The sequence below is a fragment of the Culex pipiens genome, chromosome 1, assembly GCF_016801865.2.
Source record: "Culex pipiens pallens isolate TS chromosome 1, TS_CPP_V2, whole genome shotgun sequence".
NCBI classification, from domain to species: Eukaryota; Metazoa; Arthropoda; class Insecta; order Diptera; family Culicidae; genus Culex; species Culex pipiens.
Genome location: NC_068937.1, coordinates 100,580,656 through 100,597,293, shown reverse-complemented (window position 1 = coordinate 100,597,293; position 16,638 = coordinate 100,580,656). Strand labels below are relative to the sequence as shown.

Genomic DNA, 16,638 nt, shown 5'->3' with positions numbered 1-16,638 from the left:
ACTATTGTTTACAAAAGTTTTGTGCCCTTTTGAAATGTTAGGCTCCAATTTACGTTTGGATTCCTAAGACACTCAAATTCATACATTCTTTAGTATGAAAATAGTTTAGATATTGTTTTAATTTGAAATTTTGTACAACACTTTATAGTATAGTTAAAATTCATGCAACATTTGGGTTCCTTTTTCCTTATAAGGCAAATTAGGCGCCATCTTCAAATTACGTAACATTTTCTCGAGAATTTTTGATCCCTCCCTCTCCTATCATCACAACACCTCAGAACCCTCTCTTTCCTAAAATGCTACGTCATTTGTGGATGGTTCTTTATAACCAATCCCAGTCAACTCAATCGGAATTCTGAAACGGGATTCAATTCGAATCGTTTACGTATTCCGTTTCTAACGCAACAACCGGTACGTACACGGAATCGGTTGTTGCGTTTGAAACGGAATACGTAAACGATTCGAATTGAATTCCGTTTCAGAATTCCGATTGAGTTGACCGGGTTGTGGTATCTTACGATTTCTTCTCAACTTATTTTGAGCACGAGAGAAAAGAGCGTGATTTTTTACGAATTTCTCTCTCAGTGAGTGCTCAGTGGAACTGGCTCGCTGTTCATCACTCAATGATTTTTGAATATCTCAATTAATATTCTAGCGAATATTGAAGATTTACGATTTCGAAAACTCTTTCAACAGTTATGTATACTCAATTGAGATAACTAGCTGAATCATGTAGAGTTTGAGGGGACAATTTCTTCATTGAGCACAAAGAAATAGCCACCCAGCCGTTTACAAAAACAGTCATTTGGACTTTATTATGCCCATACGATGCTCATAATGATGCATATCGTTGATCAGCGCCTGCAGGGGCCAAAGCCAGAAACTGGTTCTGAATTGCACTCACTCGGTCTTGCAGCGTTGAGATCGATTACAAAACCAGTGCAAAGCTTCCTGCATCGCCCCTGGTACAATAGCGCACCATGCCAGCTCCAAAATCTTGTCACCAACCGAGCAGGTGGACGACACATTCCGATTCGACACACTCACCAGAGCTCTCAGCAAATGGACGACTGGACACCTTCTTCGTGAAAGAAAATCTAGTTCGTACCTAGTGTCTCTCCATATAAATGAATGAATGGCATGTTCGGCAGCACATACCTCGGCACCGGTTATTGCACCATTGCCCAGGTTGAGGTGACCACAGCACGCACGCACGGTCCCCCCCGAAAATGTCGTTGGCGAGCTTAATTTTAATATAAAGTTTGGAGTCACCACCACCACCACCGACAACCTGTCTTCCAGCTTGACTTCTTTGTTTTGGACGACGTCGAAATCGAAAGGAAAAATAAAGTCGCAAAGTCGCTGCGCCGAAAAACCTCGATTATCTAATATTGACAAATTTTATACTTTTAATGTGACCACCGATATGTGGCCACGCGCCTTCGGACTCTTGGTCGTGGTTGTTTTAATTTTGCACCCATTGTGTCTTGTTGGTCGTAGAGCTTCGTCGCGCAAGCACGTGCACCGCTGAGTTCTGCGTGTTCCATATTTTATCAGTCAGTGGCCACCACGCTGAATGCGACGCGACCTTCATCGTGGTGGATGTGCCTGTTTTGCGTGCGAAACGACGACGACGATCCACGAAGATCGTCGAAGGTCGCCAGCGTTATCAATCGCTAACATGGCGGCGAGAACGCTCACCACGCTGAATGGCATTTGTTGACAGAATTGACTGGGGTGACTGAATGACAGAGTCGTTGCACTACTGTGAAATCACTATTTTTTACTTCTCTAATGGTACGTTCGTTTGATGGCTAGTGCCACACTGAGTGCCGCACTCAGAGCTGTCAAAGTGTTTCTTTGAAGAAACTCGCGCTAGTTCCGCACGAGTTTCGCCGCCATCTTGGAACTGAAACTCTAGTGCCGCACTCGATATTTTTTCAGTTTCATGCGAGTTCCACGCGCACTGACAAATGACGTTCGATTGAACCAAAACTGACACCGACGAGTGCGGCACTCAGTGCCGCACCGGCTCTTCAAACGAACGTACCATAAAGCTCCAACTCACTTGACAGTTGCACCAATTTGACAGCTACACTACACTCACAACACAGCGTACTCACTTTGCACTGAACTTCAACCTCTAACGTCACTTTCACCTAAAGCATTGATGTTGAAGTCCGTACTTGAAGTGTCTCCTTTTCACTCTCACTTTCATCCAGCTCCGTAAGTTGGTTGCGTTGTCCACAAACCACTTCAAACCCCCTCAAGTGGACACTAAAACACAAGTCCAATTTGTGTTTCAAGAATCCGAGTACGGTTCTGATTTTTGAAGTGCTGCTCTCCTCCCAGCGGGACTGGTTGACACAATTGTCCAAATATTGACTCGAAGAGATTCTCAGATGGCAACTGTTCAAACTTTTTTCTCCTCTGTCTTGGGAGCCTCAAAACGAGGTGTGGCCCCAAATTGGCCCCAAAACCTTAGGTAGCAGTTGCCTAAAGTCTTACCCAAGAGCTCCGGTGCCAAAATCAGCTGATTGTTGTGGCGTGCTCTGCACGCAAGAAATCAGGGTCACGAAAACACAAAACCAAAACAAAAGTGCAGCGTCACCCTGCGATTTATTTACCTTGGTGCGGTGGGGTTGGGGGGGGGGGCGTCCAAAAACAAACCCCCCCTTTATTTGCTCAAGTTGGAAAGAAAAGCTGGGGGCTCATCATCGCCGCCGCCCGGTGCGGTCCAAGTGTGGAAAATTTGAATTTGATGTACCAATTGATCTTGCTCGCGGATCGTCCGGCGGTTTTGAAATGCTCGTTGGTCTCTTGAGGTTGGCCCATGGAGCGATGATCACAAATTGGCCCCATCGCGGGGCTATTGAAGGAGTTGCTTTTGGAGGCGGAGTCGTGATTACAGCTGAGCAAATTGGGCAAATCGCTGCCACCGCTGGTCTCGTGCGAGTCGTGTGACTTGAGATTTCGAAGGCTCGGTGAAGCTGTCAAAACTTTGAGCAAGTCATGCTCGGTTGCTTTGGAAAAGTCTTAAAAAAAAGGGTATTATCCATGTAGTACGTAAGACAACGTAATCAGCCAACATTTACTACCGAACTCACCCGTTTATCACGATTCTCCTGAACTTTTGGCAGTCTGAATCTGCATGAAATTGACACGTCTGTGAAACAAATTAGTGCGGTGAGAAAACACAAAACGACAGCAATTTGACAGTTCGTGCAAAACAATTGTAAGGGTTTGTTTTATTTGTAAACATTCATAAATATGTTCTTTATAAACAATAAAAAATATCTAGACTTTTTTTTTATTAGGTTCTATAAACAAATGTAAACATTGAGTTTATCCCGCTTACTCCGATAGACATTGACATAAGGTGTGAGAGGGATGCTCTTAATGTTTACATTTGTTTATAGGACCTAATAAAAAAAGTCGAGATATGTTGCTTGTTGGTAACGCAACAAAGAACTTGGTACATATTCCTTGATTTGACAGAATAACAGATTGACAGTATTGACAGATTGACAGAATTGACAGCTCGTCACTACGCCGAATTCTCACCTCACACCTCCAAACTCGCCCAAATCAATTAATCGCCCCACGGAAACCGCGTCCTTGTTCGAGGCAAAAATGTAGCATTCCTTAAAATTAACACCACCACCACCGCCGCCACTCTTGACACTTCCATTGTCATCCACCTTTGTTTCCACTTTATTACCGAACCACCTTCGGCCACCCGCGACCGGTGACCTTCCCCGCAAGCGCCTTCTGCTACGCCGCTGGCAGTAGAGAACCTTCCACTCACGACGCGCTCGTACTCTCTCTCTCTCAACTAACTTCTTGCCAAAATTTCCACAGACTACTGCTGCCTGCGGCAGCGGCACTCAACACGTTGCGTACGCGCTCTCTCTCTCGCGAGAGTCTGTTAGTAGATCGTGAGTGTCCTCACCTGTGCGCCGCGACCTCCAGCGGAGGTTCCCACCCCAGCTAAACACTAGCCGTTTAGCTCAAGTTCAGTTTAGTAAACTTTCGATTGTCAACGTGTTCGGATCGCCCGCCCAGTAGCTCCGCCAAGTTTCAGTGTTCAGCTCGAGTTGGTCGTCGTCCTCGTCGCGATTCTTAGAATCTTAGAACATCACTTGAGGTGTTCTAGCGTTGATCGCTTTGTGGACTTGTGATCTTGTGGTCGAGTTCGTGTGACCCGTGCTGTCGGTGAGGAAGATGATTCCGGGTGTCCGACTGCCGTGGTTCTAACCTGTCGTGTCAGCTGGTTCGAGGTTGTCAAGAAGACACCGAAATTTCTGCGACTGTATTGGTGCTGCGCCAGTTCGTGGGCGTTTGCGCGATCGCGATCATACCCCCTCGATCTGTCAAGAGAAAAGCGGGAAGAAACGATAGAAAAGCAACCAAAAAACGTGCAGTTTCGGTCTGTTCTGCTCAGTGTGTGCGCGCGTGTTGTGATTGTTGTTGCCAACTTTTCAAGAGTGTTTTGTTTTAATCCACTTTTTTTTGTTGTTGTTTGTTTCGGTTGAGTGTGTGTTTTGGGTTTTTGCTCCGCAAAACAGCTGAGTGCGGCGGAATTTTCTTGGCGACGATCGCTCGCAAGGGTCGCCGCGCGTTCTTTGCACTGCCGACTCAAGGGGAAAAATTAAAGTGACCAAGTGATTGCCCAAGCACTGCCCGCGCTAGCAAACAATTTCCAGCCAACGATCACCGCCCAACGAACGTCTTCCAGCCTAACCAAGCACATATCGGCGACAACTGCGCCCAAAAGGTGAGAATATCGTGAAAACGAAAGAACCGCAAAAAAACTTATCGTTTTTCGCAAAAAAAAAAACATGGACATTAAGAACAAGTTTTATGATCGCGACCGCGCTCCAAATCCGGGCCCGCGCAAGATTATGTAACGCAGAGTCGATAAAAAAACTAGGGGAGCGCATCCAGCGGTAAGGGCTGGAATTGGGTCACCACCTTAACTAACTGACTGATTCGATGTGTCGACCAAGAGAGTAAAGTGAGAAAAGGTGACGAAACGGCGGTAGCAGCAGCTGATAAGCGACAATTGGACGGGAAGAGATTTTCTCTATGTGGAGTGATGGATGTGTGATAAATGAATCGGACATGTGTCATACGATGCTACTACTAGCCGCGCGGCGCGCGATATGGTTTCTTATCGCGCTGGGGGGAAAACTATGATGTAACTGCGAGTGTTGGGGCTGGAAATTGAGTTCCAGCGTAGGTCTACGGTTGGTAGAGAAACAATTCTAGAGGTTTTATTTTTTTTGAAAATGTCCTATAAGCTATTGTTTTTTATATGTTTATAGGACCTTTTAAAAAAAAAATCTGGAAGCGCTTTTTTGCAATTTTTTGACAGTTGACAAATTTTGAAAGATTGACAAAATCATCAGAACTTACCTTAGGAGATCCACTGGAACACCGAAACAGTACTTACCAGAAAACATGAACACTTCAACACACTTTACACTTCACCAAATTGACAATAATCTCGAAGGTACTTCTATTTTGAAGTCCGTAATAGAGGTGTCAATTTGGACAAAAATTGCAGCTTATCGACATTATTTTTTTTAACAATGTTTTTAGTCTAGAAACAATACTTTTTCACTAATGATAAATTGACAGTCAGAACTTACCAAACAAGAACTGCTGGAAAACTGGAACAGTGCTTACCTGAATTTGAACACCTAATTTCACGTTTACACTTCACCTAATAAACATACACCTCAAAGGTTGCAGTCCGTAATTGAGGTGTCGAGTTGAAAAATGTTGTGTCTTCGATAAATTTTGATTCAATTTTCAAAATTATTCTGACAAAAGAGTCTAATGAAATGCTGAAACCTCAAAAGCAGCTTTCCTATGATAAAAAAAGAAATATTTAAAAAAAAATATTTGTTTTCAATAGTCGTTTAAGAAACGGTTTAAAAAACAGATCAAAAAGTTAATTTTCTCAACATTTTTTTTTTCCTTTTTGGATAGATTTTTTTTAATGTTAGTTTTTTAAATTTTTAATTTTATAAGAATCGAATCTCTCTACGAAAATTTGGCGCTCAAGTGACTCATTCCAAAACCGCGTGTACGCTATCAATGTCAACAATTGCACTGCTAAATTTACGAGAAGTGAATCACCGATTATCAGAAGTGCGTTCAGTAACTCTGGCAATGTGGGATTTCTTTTTTTAAACGATTTCCATGAAAAGTATCAACGAAATTAGTTTGTATTTTTTTAAATGCAGTATCATTTTATTTTTGATTTATTATCGTTTTTTGTTTTGCTTTTTACAAAAAAAAAATTTAATTTCATGATTTATTTAATCAAATTTATCAATAAAATCTGTTTCATGGAAAAGTAACGTAAAATCGGATTTTCATCGTGGTTCTTAAGTTCTTGAACATTTGTTCACGATTTCTTTAAAACTGTCACTGATTTTTTCTTGTTTACAAATTTGAAAATAAATAAATTAGTTCTTGGTTAAATTAAGCAATCAAATTCATAATCAGGTTTTTTTTTCGTTCTTTAAATAACTCAAATTTTGGTCACTCAAAAAGTTTAAACGCAGTAATAAATGATTTCTTCATGGTTCCATACCTTTTTAAGGTAAAAACTTAAAGGCATTTTTTAAATAGATTTCAGATTTTATAAAAACATTTCCAATATTTTACTGCTTTAGGGATAATTTGGCAAATATAATGAGTATGTGGTACATTACATTGTGTAATAGTTCGTTTTAAATATTGCAATTAAATATTACCATTTTTTTAGAAACATGGATGAAAATTTTAAAACGCGAAACGAGTGTAATAATCTTCAGAAAATATTTAAAAGCGGCCAAAGTTGAAGTATATGTTCAAAAACATTTGAAACTCAGCTTTTTTTAATAAAAACTTTATTAAAATTTGCGATATTTACCTTAGGACTCATCCATAAACCACGTTAACACTTTTTTGTAAATTGTAGACCTCTCCCCCGTCCCATCTTGTGGACAATTGTCCAAACAAAAAAACCTTGTTTGTATGGAGCGTGGAAAATCAAGGAAACCTGTCTCCTAAAGCTTCCACGTGGTTTATGGATGACCCCATGAACAAAAAATTAAATATGCTAACCAGTTTGACAGATTTTTTTTAAATATTTTTTCGAAATAATTGGTAGCAATTTCGATTTTTCAAATACATTCACAGGTTGAATGTCAGGCGATGCCCAAAGTGCTGTCACATTTTGTAGGCAATTTGTTTGTAAACAATAAAATTCAGTACAACTCACAGAAAACAGAACAATCAATTCAGATTCTATCTGAATCAAATATCAAAGCAACGAATGATTGTTGTCCAACTTGTGAGAAAATGCTTTCAGTTGATGGATGGGAACAGCATGTATAGTCATCGAGCACCTAATGTTGGCATGTCAGCACTTTGACGTTCAATTACAGCTTCTAAATGGCTTTTTCACCTGAAATCGAGCAAAAAATAGCTCATTTGAGAGTGAGCTGAAAAAAGTTTTACTAACTAATTAAAAAAATTAAATAATGAAGGAGGCATTCGAGGAGGCATTAGACTATGACAAACAAACTTTTTGTCAGTTTGCCTGCTTGCAGAAACGTCAGTCTGCATACATTTTGCTTTATTCGCGAGTTTGCCTCAAACAAGTTTGCAAGTTTGGCACACTGTCAAACACAAACAAGTGCGAGTTTGTTTGTCATAGTCTTATACTTCTTTTAGAAAAAAGCAACTTGGGTGGAAATTGGACCGAATCTTTATCCTTCCAAACATATGAGAATTCCCCCGAAATGGCTCATTTTTAATCCGAATGCATTTATAGTCTAACCTCTAGCCCCATTAAAAAATATGCGTGATTTTTGTTTATACACCAAACTATAACCTAAAAATTGTCTACTTCATAGAAAACAGGCAAGCTGACAAGAAAAACTCATTATTGAGTTGGATAGAAACTTGGCCGTAGAGCTTTCATACGCAAAATTTTGACATCAATCAAACACTGTGTTCACCAAAACCCCGAAATCCTTTCAAAATCCGTCGTTTCTCTTAAAAATGTAATAAAGCGACGTTTCGATCGAACAAAATTTTGCAATCCCGCTTCCAAGTTTCGTTACCTAACCTAAGCCGCCGCTCTGACTCATCTCGTCGCGGATCGCCTCGATCGTTCGATCTACCAAGAAATTTGGCGAAAGGCCCCGTCCAGCAATACTATGGTCGGTGACATATCGAGTCCGCGTGTTCCAACCTGGTCGTTTCGAAAGAAATTCCTCCTCAACAAAAAACAAGCCCCCCTAATGAAAATTCGATTGCCGAGACGTACGGTCGTCACCAACGCGCGGTCGTTGGAGCTCGTAAAAATCTCCATTTCCCAGCCCAGTGCGGCGGATCGTGAGTGGTCCACGGCGGTGATGGGACATTTCGGTTGAAGTTTCAATGCTGCGTTTCCAGGTCACCACACCTTCAGAATCATCAACCTTGACGCCCAGTCAAGGTTTGTAGCGGTAAGGTGGCTAGCTGTCGAACTCGAATTTCGAACTCAACTAAAGTTTTGTGATGGCAAGGTGTACAACTGTCAAAAGCAGTGCTTTTCACAGCTCTGCCCAACTGTTTTCGTGCCGATATTCTGATTTCGACCACCCGAATGTCACCCGCAAGTAAGCCGCAGAATTACAATTAGAGGCGAGCTTATTTTTAGACCGCTTAACTACCGATTGTTTTGGAATTCCGGCGTGAGGTCGTTATTTTTTTTTGCGCTCCTCGTCAGATATTTAACCTCGTCATTACGCTTGGCGGCAGCCCTGGGAAACAAACTCGATCAATGTTTCTGTACACGCAGGTGACACATCCTTGGAACGACGGGTGGAGAGAGCAGACGCAAAAAGAGCCTCTCGTCGTCAATGGAACAGGTTGGTCGAGGTTTATCGCCAGAACAAGTTCATAAAAATGGGTTTGATTTACCGATTGGCCGCCATCAGGCGTGCCACTTATCGGCGAAATAAATTAGCAAGCTCCGCGTGGCGACATTGGCATTGGTGTGGCGAGATGATCTCGACTCAACTGAGTGGAATCTTCTCCACAATTTTCACATTTTATTGACAGCCTATCGACGAGAACGGTGTTTCTCGTAGCGCAATTGAGTCTAATATGCGCCTTGATTTGTTTTATTTGTTTTCTGATACAAACTTGAATCTTGGCGAGGAAAGTAAACCTTGACACCAGTCAATCCCGATGCGTACGTTATGGCCGCCATTGAACATGTGCCATTGACATTTGCATCTTGATTAGTCCTATTGCAGCATAACGAAGGATGACTTGCCCCTTGATCCTGAATATCTACAGGTCGAGACGAACAATAATGCACTTTTGTTTACATCTGAGTTTTTTTTTCAGATTTCAAGATCAAAATTGATTAGTTCTGCGTTGGCGTGTACTCTTTTTGAGAGGTAAACAAACAAGTGTCAAAAAACTTCCAGTCAAAACCTGCAAATCAATTTTGAATTTTTTGCTTTTCCTAATTCATATTTTTCAAATTTTCCCACGCAAACTTCAACGATGAAAAAAGACCCTTAACCCTTAACCGATTGGGCTAAAAATTGACACAGTTACTTATTTTTACCTTAAGAGTCGAGCCGGGGGTATCTCTTATAATTTTCCAAAATTTTCATTTTTTTTCTTGTCACCCTAGTGTGCACGCTTTTCAAGATACAAACAAACAACTGTCAAAATCGGCTAAAATACGATCTACATTTCTGGTGATATTGGCCTGATGTAACAAAAACATCAAAATTCCTCACGGGGAGCTTAGCACCGAATTAGGTTTTACGCCGACTCGATTTGGAGGTTAGAAAGGAGTGTACTGTTTACATGGACATAGCACAGTTCGATGCGATTGTCGATTTTGTTCGGGGAAATTCGTCGACAATCGACGAAGACCATGTAAACAGTGCACACGAGCTGTCAAATGACGTCACGGTGTAAAACCTAATAGCTTTCCTGCCAGGGCTGTGGAGTCAGTGGAGTAGAATCTTTCCAAGGACCTTGAGTCGAAATCTGAAACATTTAACACATTTGTAAGGAAGAGTCGACGAATCAGATCTTGTAGGAAAGCTGGAGTTTGAGTCGCCAAATCTTGCGAATCTGACTCCTTAGTGAAATCTGGAAAAGATCTGATCATTTCCGAACATTCGGATCTCCTCTGAAAATCTAGCAACTCCATTTGGATTCAGCCTAATCAAAGTCAAGTTCAGCTTCACGTTGTAAAATCAAATATCTCACCATGCCCTGGCGACAACGCCGCCACGTTTCGGTGCCTAATTAAGGTGACCGTGTCAAATTACGGCCACCGAAACTAGTTCAATGTTGTACCAGTTACCATCCGATACACCTTTTGGAAGCCCTCCAGCTGCCGCCATTTGCCACGCACAATTATCAAGTTTCGCGCGCGGACCGACCGTCCAATTAGTGTACCCCTACTAAATCGGTGCGTCCGTCCGTCCCCCGACGACGACGGTTCTTAAACCCTAACTTTCACTTACAGAATCGATTTCCAGCTCGGTCTAATCGCCGCCATGAGAGAATTCTGCGCGGAGTTGACCTCGAAAAACCGGTGGATGCCGGTTTATGTAATTGATTCAGCTTGAACCGTGTAGACGACGACGTCGTCGTCGTCGTGTGACCCAATAACCGACCGTCTCGATGTGCCTACGCGCCATCGTCTAATTTACCCCCGGGGCACATTGTTGACAAACATTCAATGGGCCACCCCAAGGGGGGCCTCTTGGTATGTGTGTACCGTGAAGAACCTTGGCGACCTTTGGTCGGCACGATTCGGCACTGCGAGGTGACAGAAGGTTGACAGATTGACAGAGTGACAGAAGTTTGACAGAATTCCAAAAAAACGCCGGTTCCCCCAACTAAAATAGTTCAACCGAGCAACATTACGTCTGACCTTCTCGGCCTCTTCCTGCTGCACCACACCACACACACATTCTTTTTTCTACTTGCCGAAATCAAAAAAGGAACGAAAAGTCAGCCCCGCCGCGGCCTACTCTGCTCCGCGAGTAAAAGTCACTAACACACGTGTTACGCAGCGCTATGACATCACACACGATGCGCGAGAAAGAGTGTGAGTGCACGCGTAATCGCGAACCATATGGTTGCTGCGATGATCGGATCGCGTCGCGATCTGTGCAAATGTCAGTGTGCAGATGTGATGATATCGTGGCGCGTGGTGTGAGTATGTGTGCGAGCACGCCGGTTGAGCCAATTTAGGGAGACATGTGACTTAACTTGTGCGATGGTGATAGTTTTGTAGACTCTTTTTTTCACAACTTGAGGACGCGATTTGATTTGAAGGTTCAAGTTCTGCGAGATATGCTCAACCAGCTGTTATGACGTATCATTATTGATTCAAGCACGACAATAATTGAACCCACGTGTTGTTATTGCTGCACATGCTGCACGAAATCCCTTGTGTCAAGCGATAAATCCGAGAAGTCACAGTCGCTAGTCAATATTTATGCTAATTACCACCGCTAAATACTAGCGTCGATCAGCGATGATGACGACGATGATGGAATGAATAAATTGTGAGATTCGAATAAGGCGTTTGACAGGTTCCTTACCTTTAGCATTGTTTGCCTTGGTTGGACGAAGCGCGCCCAAGGTCAATAACACCAAGGTGGGAGTAAAATTTTAATTCAGCGTGTTTGTTTTTTTTCGATTTCTAAAATTTTCAAGCATCCCTAACCTTTCTCATTTTACACACCGCGTCCACGTCCGTCAATTATAAATTGGCTGCAAACAATCAACAGCCGGCGTTTGCGGTGTACTCATCGTTTCTTCCGCACAGAATTTACGGTGTGACACCTGCCAAGGTTAATCTACTTGACAAACTTCCGAAATTGAACGCTTCACAATGATTTGCTAACGAAAATCTTTGACCCTTCCGAAAATTCTGTGAATTCTAACCTCACTTATCATGGAACGCAACTCATCTTTTTTATCGCGTTTACACGAAAACTTGGAGTTCTATTTTCGGCACTGCTGGGGTCAGTAACGTTTGAGAAAAGGTCTGGTTCGTTACTAATTTTTCTTTAAATTTTTAATTTATAAACCTAATTATTGCTTTCATCACTGCTAGCCTGATCTTCCGCAAAACCCAACTGACACTCTCCGTCTAGTGATCCTAAATAGGGAGACTGGTCGAAGTGAATTTGACGTACCCAAACAGACACGAGTTTGACGTATCCAAACGAGCATTTGCCTTTACGCCCATCAAAGCTTATCAGTGTTGCAAAGCTCAAAACATACGTTGCCAGATCGATTTAGCAAACTTAGACCAGTCTCCCTATTTAGGGTCTCTATCTCTGTCCATAGTGTCGAACTTTCCTTCAGGGTGGTATTTTTAGCGATTTATATTTAACGTGTGTTTTTTTTTTTTTTGCACCGGTGGCATTTTTATGAGCGCTACCCGCGAAGTTGTGTATAGAATTTATGTTTTATGGATTTATATTTGCGGTGCCTCGATTGGAATTTGTGTCGTTAAAAAAAAACATTTATTGAGAGGTTAGAATTATGTTTTTAAGGTATCAAAAGTATTATATTTTGGTAAATTAAAATTCCATCAAAAACCTAAATAACCTTCCCAAAATGACTCAATTCCACCACACCTAGAACCTAATCCTCGTCGCTAAAAACGGAATCGGAACGGAAACAAAACAAAAACTTTATGTCATCACTGCGCCTCATACGTCAGCGGTCCCCCAGCAAACCCGGAGCCAATCAAAGTGGGCCAAGACTGGGAGAGCACACCACAAAAAAATACAGTAATAAAAGTCAGGACACGTGACCGGCTCCGCTCACCCACTCCCTTCTCTTGCAGGACCTTTTCCATTTATAAACGCCAAAGTTGGCGGGGGCCAATGCCAAGGTGGTGCCAAAAAGGTGGGAACTTTTCACATTGTTTTGTTTGTGGTTACACAATTATTTAATTTCCTGGATTTTTTATCCTTTAAATTCAGTAATGTTTGACAGCTGATTGATGGTATCACCACCAAGATGGTGTCAGAAAGGTGGGAACTATTGGCATTACCATCATTTTGCTTGACTTTTTTTTAAACTTTTCCATAATAGTGACTCTTAAATTTAGTGATGTTTGTTAACCAAATGACCACGACCAAGGTTGTGTCAAAAAGGTGAGAACTATTGACATTGATTGCATTTCGCTTCCAAATTGTTCATTTTCCAGATTTTTCTTACGTTAATTTCAGTCATCAACCACTCAGCATTCCCACCTACCTTTCAGTACCTTGACATGACAGCAACTGAAGTTTTCCAGCTAAAAATTCTCCTGGATCAATCAAGATATAGCGTCTAGCGTCTCCCACCACCCATCCATCGTTGGCCTGTTCACAAGACCAAAAGTGACCCGGTCTGGACTGGGCTGATTCGATCAATGAACATTTATTTTTCCTTTCATTCCCACCTACCAGGACGGTGGAGTTTCCACCATTCTTTGTGCCCCTCACGGGAAGGTGCCAACTGGATCGCATGATTCCAGTAAATTACGGGTTTGGGACGAGGGGTCCAAATTCTCCAAACGTCTGATTTCAGACGATAGACATTCGATAGAGTTTGGTTGAGATTTTTTTCGTCAAATCTGTCACATAAATTCAGGTAAATTAGAAAATGTAAACAAACAATCGTTGGACCCCCTCCCAAACATAAACTTTATCATTGCGTTACTCACGACTATTTTCCTGGAAAGAAGAGAATGAAAACACTACCCCTCCTCTTCTCCGTGTTCACAGGTGTGCGCAAATCGAGGGGCGCCACCGTGTCCAGGTCCTAGAACCCTCCGGCTCTCCCTCTTGTTCTACCTTGCGTTAGAATTGTCCTCGGCTTCGTTGCTTGCGGAATGCATGCAAGTGAAATTAATTTGATTAATTGAAATTCTACACCACACACACGTGGAAGAGGTGGAGGGAGCCTTGACAGGCTCGTCCAGACTTGATTAGATAAAGACCTTTCCGCGTGTCGTTAGGATATCGTTACGCAAGATTTGTTCCAAGTCTGGAGCGGTTCCGTTGAAAAAGTGACGGATTTGACGTTTCAGACGTCTGAAAATTTAAAACTTCTGACGCCAGATTTCACCAAACTAACGTTCGATTGATAAAAAGTTGAGAATTTTCAAACGTCTAAATCAGACGTTTGCGCTTTTCCGCGTCTCCAATCGTTAAATACCACGTTTCTTTTTCTCCATCGCTCCAGTTGATGACTTGTTTACTCGATTCCAATGTTTTTATACACCATTTGCAATCACTTTTTGTCCGACCTCGACGGATGGCACAGTCGTTTGAGCTTTATGTCCTTGCGCTGCTCTTCTGCGATAGAAGCATGACGTCCAGCACACACGCACATTCCTGGGCGTTCTGCTGCGACTTGTTCGATCCAGAGCAAAAGGTCGTGAGCGCTGCAGTTGCAGGCAGTATATCGGTGGAACGGAGCATTTGTTTGTTTCTTTTTTTTATTACGGGTCGATTTTGATATCGTTTTAGGGTAGCAGAATCGGAAATGGAAAAACTTCTCACGCGTTAGAATTGCACTCTCGAGGGAAATTTACTCGGAACTTTATGAAGGAATCGATAGAAGGTGTCGGACGTCAGACTTCGAAATCTGAACGTTACTTTAATTTTAGCGTCTGATTCTGACGTTTGGTTCTTTGGCACCAGACGTCTGATAACTGGTAATTTAATAACCTTAAACGTCAGATTTAGTACACAATATTGGTTTTAGATTTGTTTTCTTACCTTCAGACGTCTGACATCTGATTTACTTACTTTGGGCCTGACCATTAGCATCACACGTCTGACTTCTTACGTTTACCGAAAATTCATTGAGATAAGACGCTCCCGCTGCAAAGCACATAGAACAAGCAAATGATTGACAATCCGCAACTGTCTCCTGGTTCGATAAGAGAAATCGTGGCCCCAATTTTACGACCAAAATAAAACCGAAATCGTGGGTTATCATTTCCTGGTTCGTGATAGTTGAACCAAATTTTATAAGTAAAGATTATTTTCATGATTGCATTCTTGAAGCTGGATTTGTTTAAATAAGGATTTCATAACATAATTTTCTTTAAAAAAATCTATAAATATAAACTAATCAAGCTTTTCTCTCTCTCTCTCTTTCTCTTCACAGTTTAGTTAAGCAAACACAAACAAACAAACACACACAAAATGGCCTTAATCATGAAGTACATCGACAGCATACACCACTACATGGACAAATATTCAGGTGAGTTCCTCAACACGGTGCTAAAAGTTACAACTGTATTCGTTTGAACAACCTGGGAAGGATTCCCCTCCCATCTAACTTGTTGACACTTCTAGCTGTCAAAGTGTTATGTTAAAGAATGTGACGCTCAAAACAAAACAACCAATGAGCAAGCAGAAACTAGAGGGCCTGGAGCTTATTAGAGAACGGCCATCTCAAACCAAAAGTACCAATCGAAGATCGAGAACTGTCAAAAATGGAGGTACCAATCGAGCAACATCCTTTGTCTTTTGCTCCAGGTTCTCTAGCAAAAAACAGAAGCGGAATCTGACAAAAAACGAAGTTGACTTTATAGCTGTCGGCCACTATTGCTAGTACCAACCACTAGTGTCTTCCTTTTTAACTACAAGGACTTCGCCGCCCTGGGCTTCTAAGTGTTTGAGTACGGCACGGAGCGACGGCGCCGGATACCCATATTTACACAAAGAATTTTAGAGCGCCCGCCGCGGGATTCAACCAGCAACCTCTGGATTGTGAGCCAGTGCGCGGTCCGATTGATCCACACGGGCGGAATCTGACAGCTGACACAAAAAAGGTTTGACCATTCCCAGGTTGTTCAAACAAATGTAACTTAGTTTTAAAAATTTTGATGAGTTCCGTCAAACCAAAAAGTTGTGAGTGCGGGATCAATTATGTGTATACGTAATAGGTTACACCCTTTTGAAAAGTTACCATACATTTTTAGTGATGTTGTATTCGTTTGGACAACCTGGGGATGACTCATTTCTCGCTGTCAAATGACACTTTCGGAAGATCTGTAAACAAAGGCACGCAGACCATGCGACGGAATCTGACAGCTGTCAATCATAATAAGAAGATCCTTTAAAGGATGCCTAAACAAACACAGAACAATAAAAAAATATGTCAAGACCAAGGGGGCGACATCTATATCTCACTACAGGCAGCTCGCCCTAGCCAACACAAGCTGTCAACTTCGGCACCAGAACAAAAGGGAAATGTCAACTTCGGCTCCAGCACAAAAGAACAGCTGTTCGTTGCGGAACCAAAACAAAGCAACTGCGCACTGTTAAAAAAAAGTACAAAAACTGCAGGCATAAAATGGAAATAAAGTAATTATTGTTTTTATGTAAAATTTTACCGCAATGTACGTTTAAAAGTTAGTGTATGTTTGTGAGATGATTTTTATCAATTTATTTGCAAAATAAACTACTAAAGTAGGGATTATTAAGCACACATCGGGCCGATGACCTCATTTAAAGTTGTAATTTTATCACATGAAACGTTTAACTTAACTACTGTGTAATTTGACTTTTACTACAGTAATCC

At 41.9% G+C, this 16,638-nt stretch overlaps 1 protein-coding gene across 6 annotated transcripts in view; it reads left to right on the top strand.

The window, feature by feature from the left end:
• Nucleotides 1–16,638, top strand: part of LOC120430351 (elongation of very long chain fatty acids protein AAEL008004) — an 85,396-nt gene that overhangs the window by 39,025 nt on the left and 29,733 nt on the right. For 5 of the 6 annotated variants that reach the window (XM_052706144.1, XM_052706142.1, XM_052706147.1 and 2 more), the window contains one exon: nucleotides 15,217–15,312. In XM_052706144.1, coding sequence (XP_052562104.1) covers nucleotides 15,255–15,312 — 58 coding nt within the window. In that variant the 5' untranslated portion in view covers nucleotides 15,217–15,254. Of the gene's footprint in view, nucleotides 1–4,022; nucleotides 4,778–15,216; nucleotides 15,313–16,638 lie in introns of those variants that run through there. The other variant, XM_052706143.1, reaches the window with a different exon arrangement.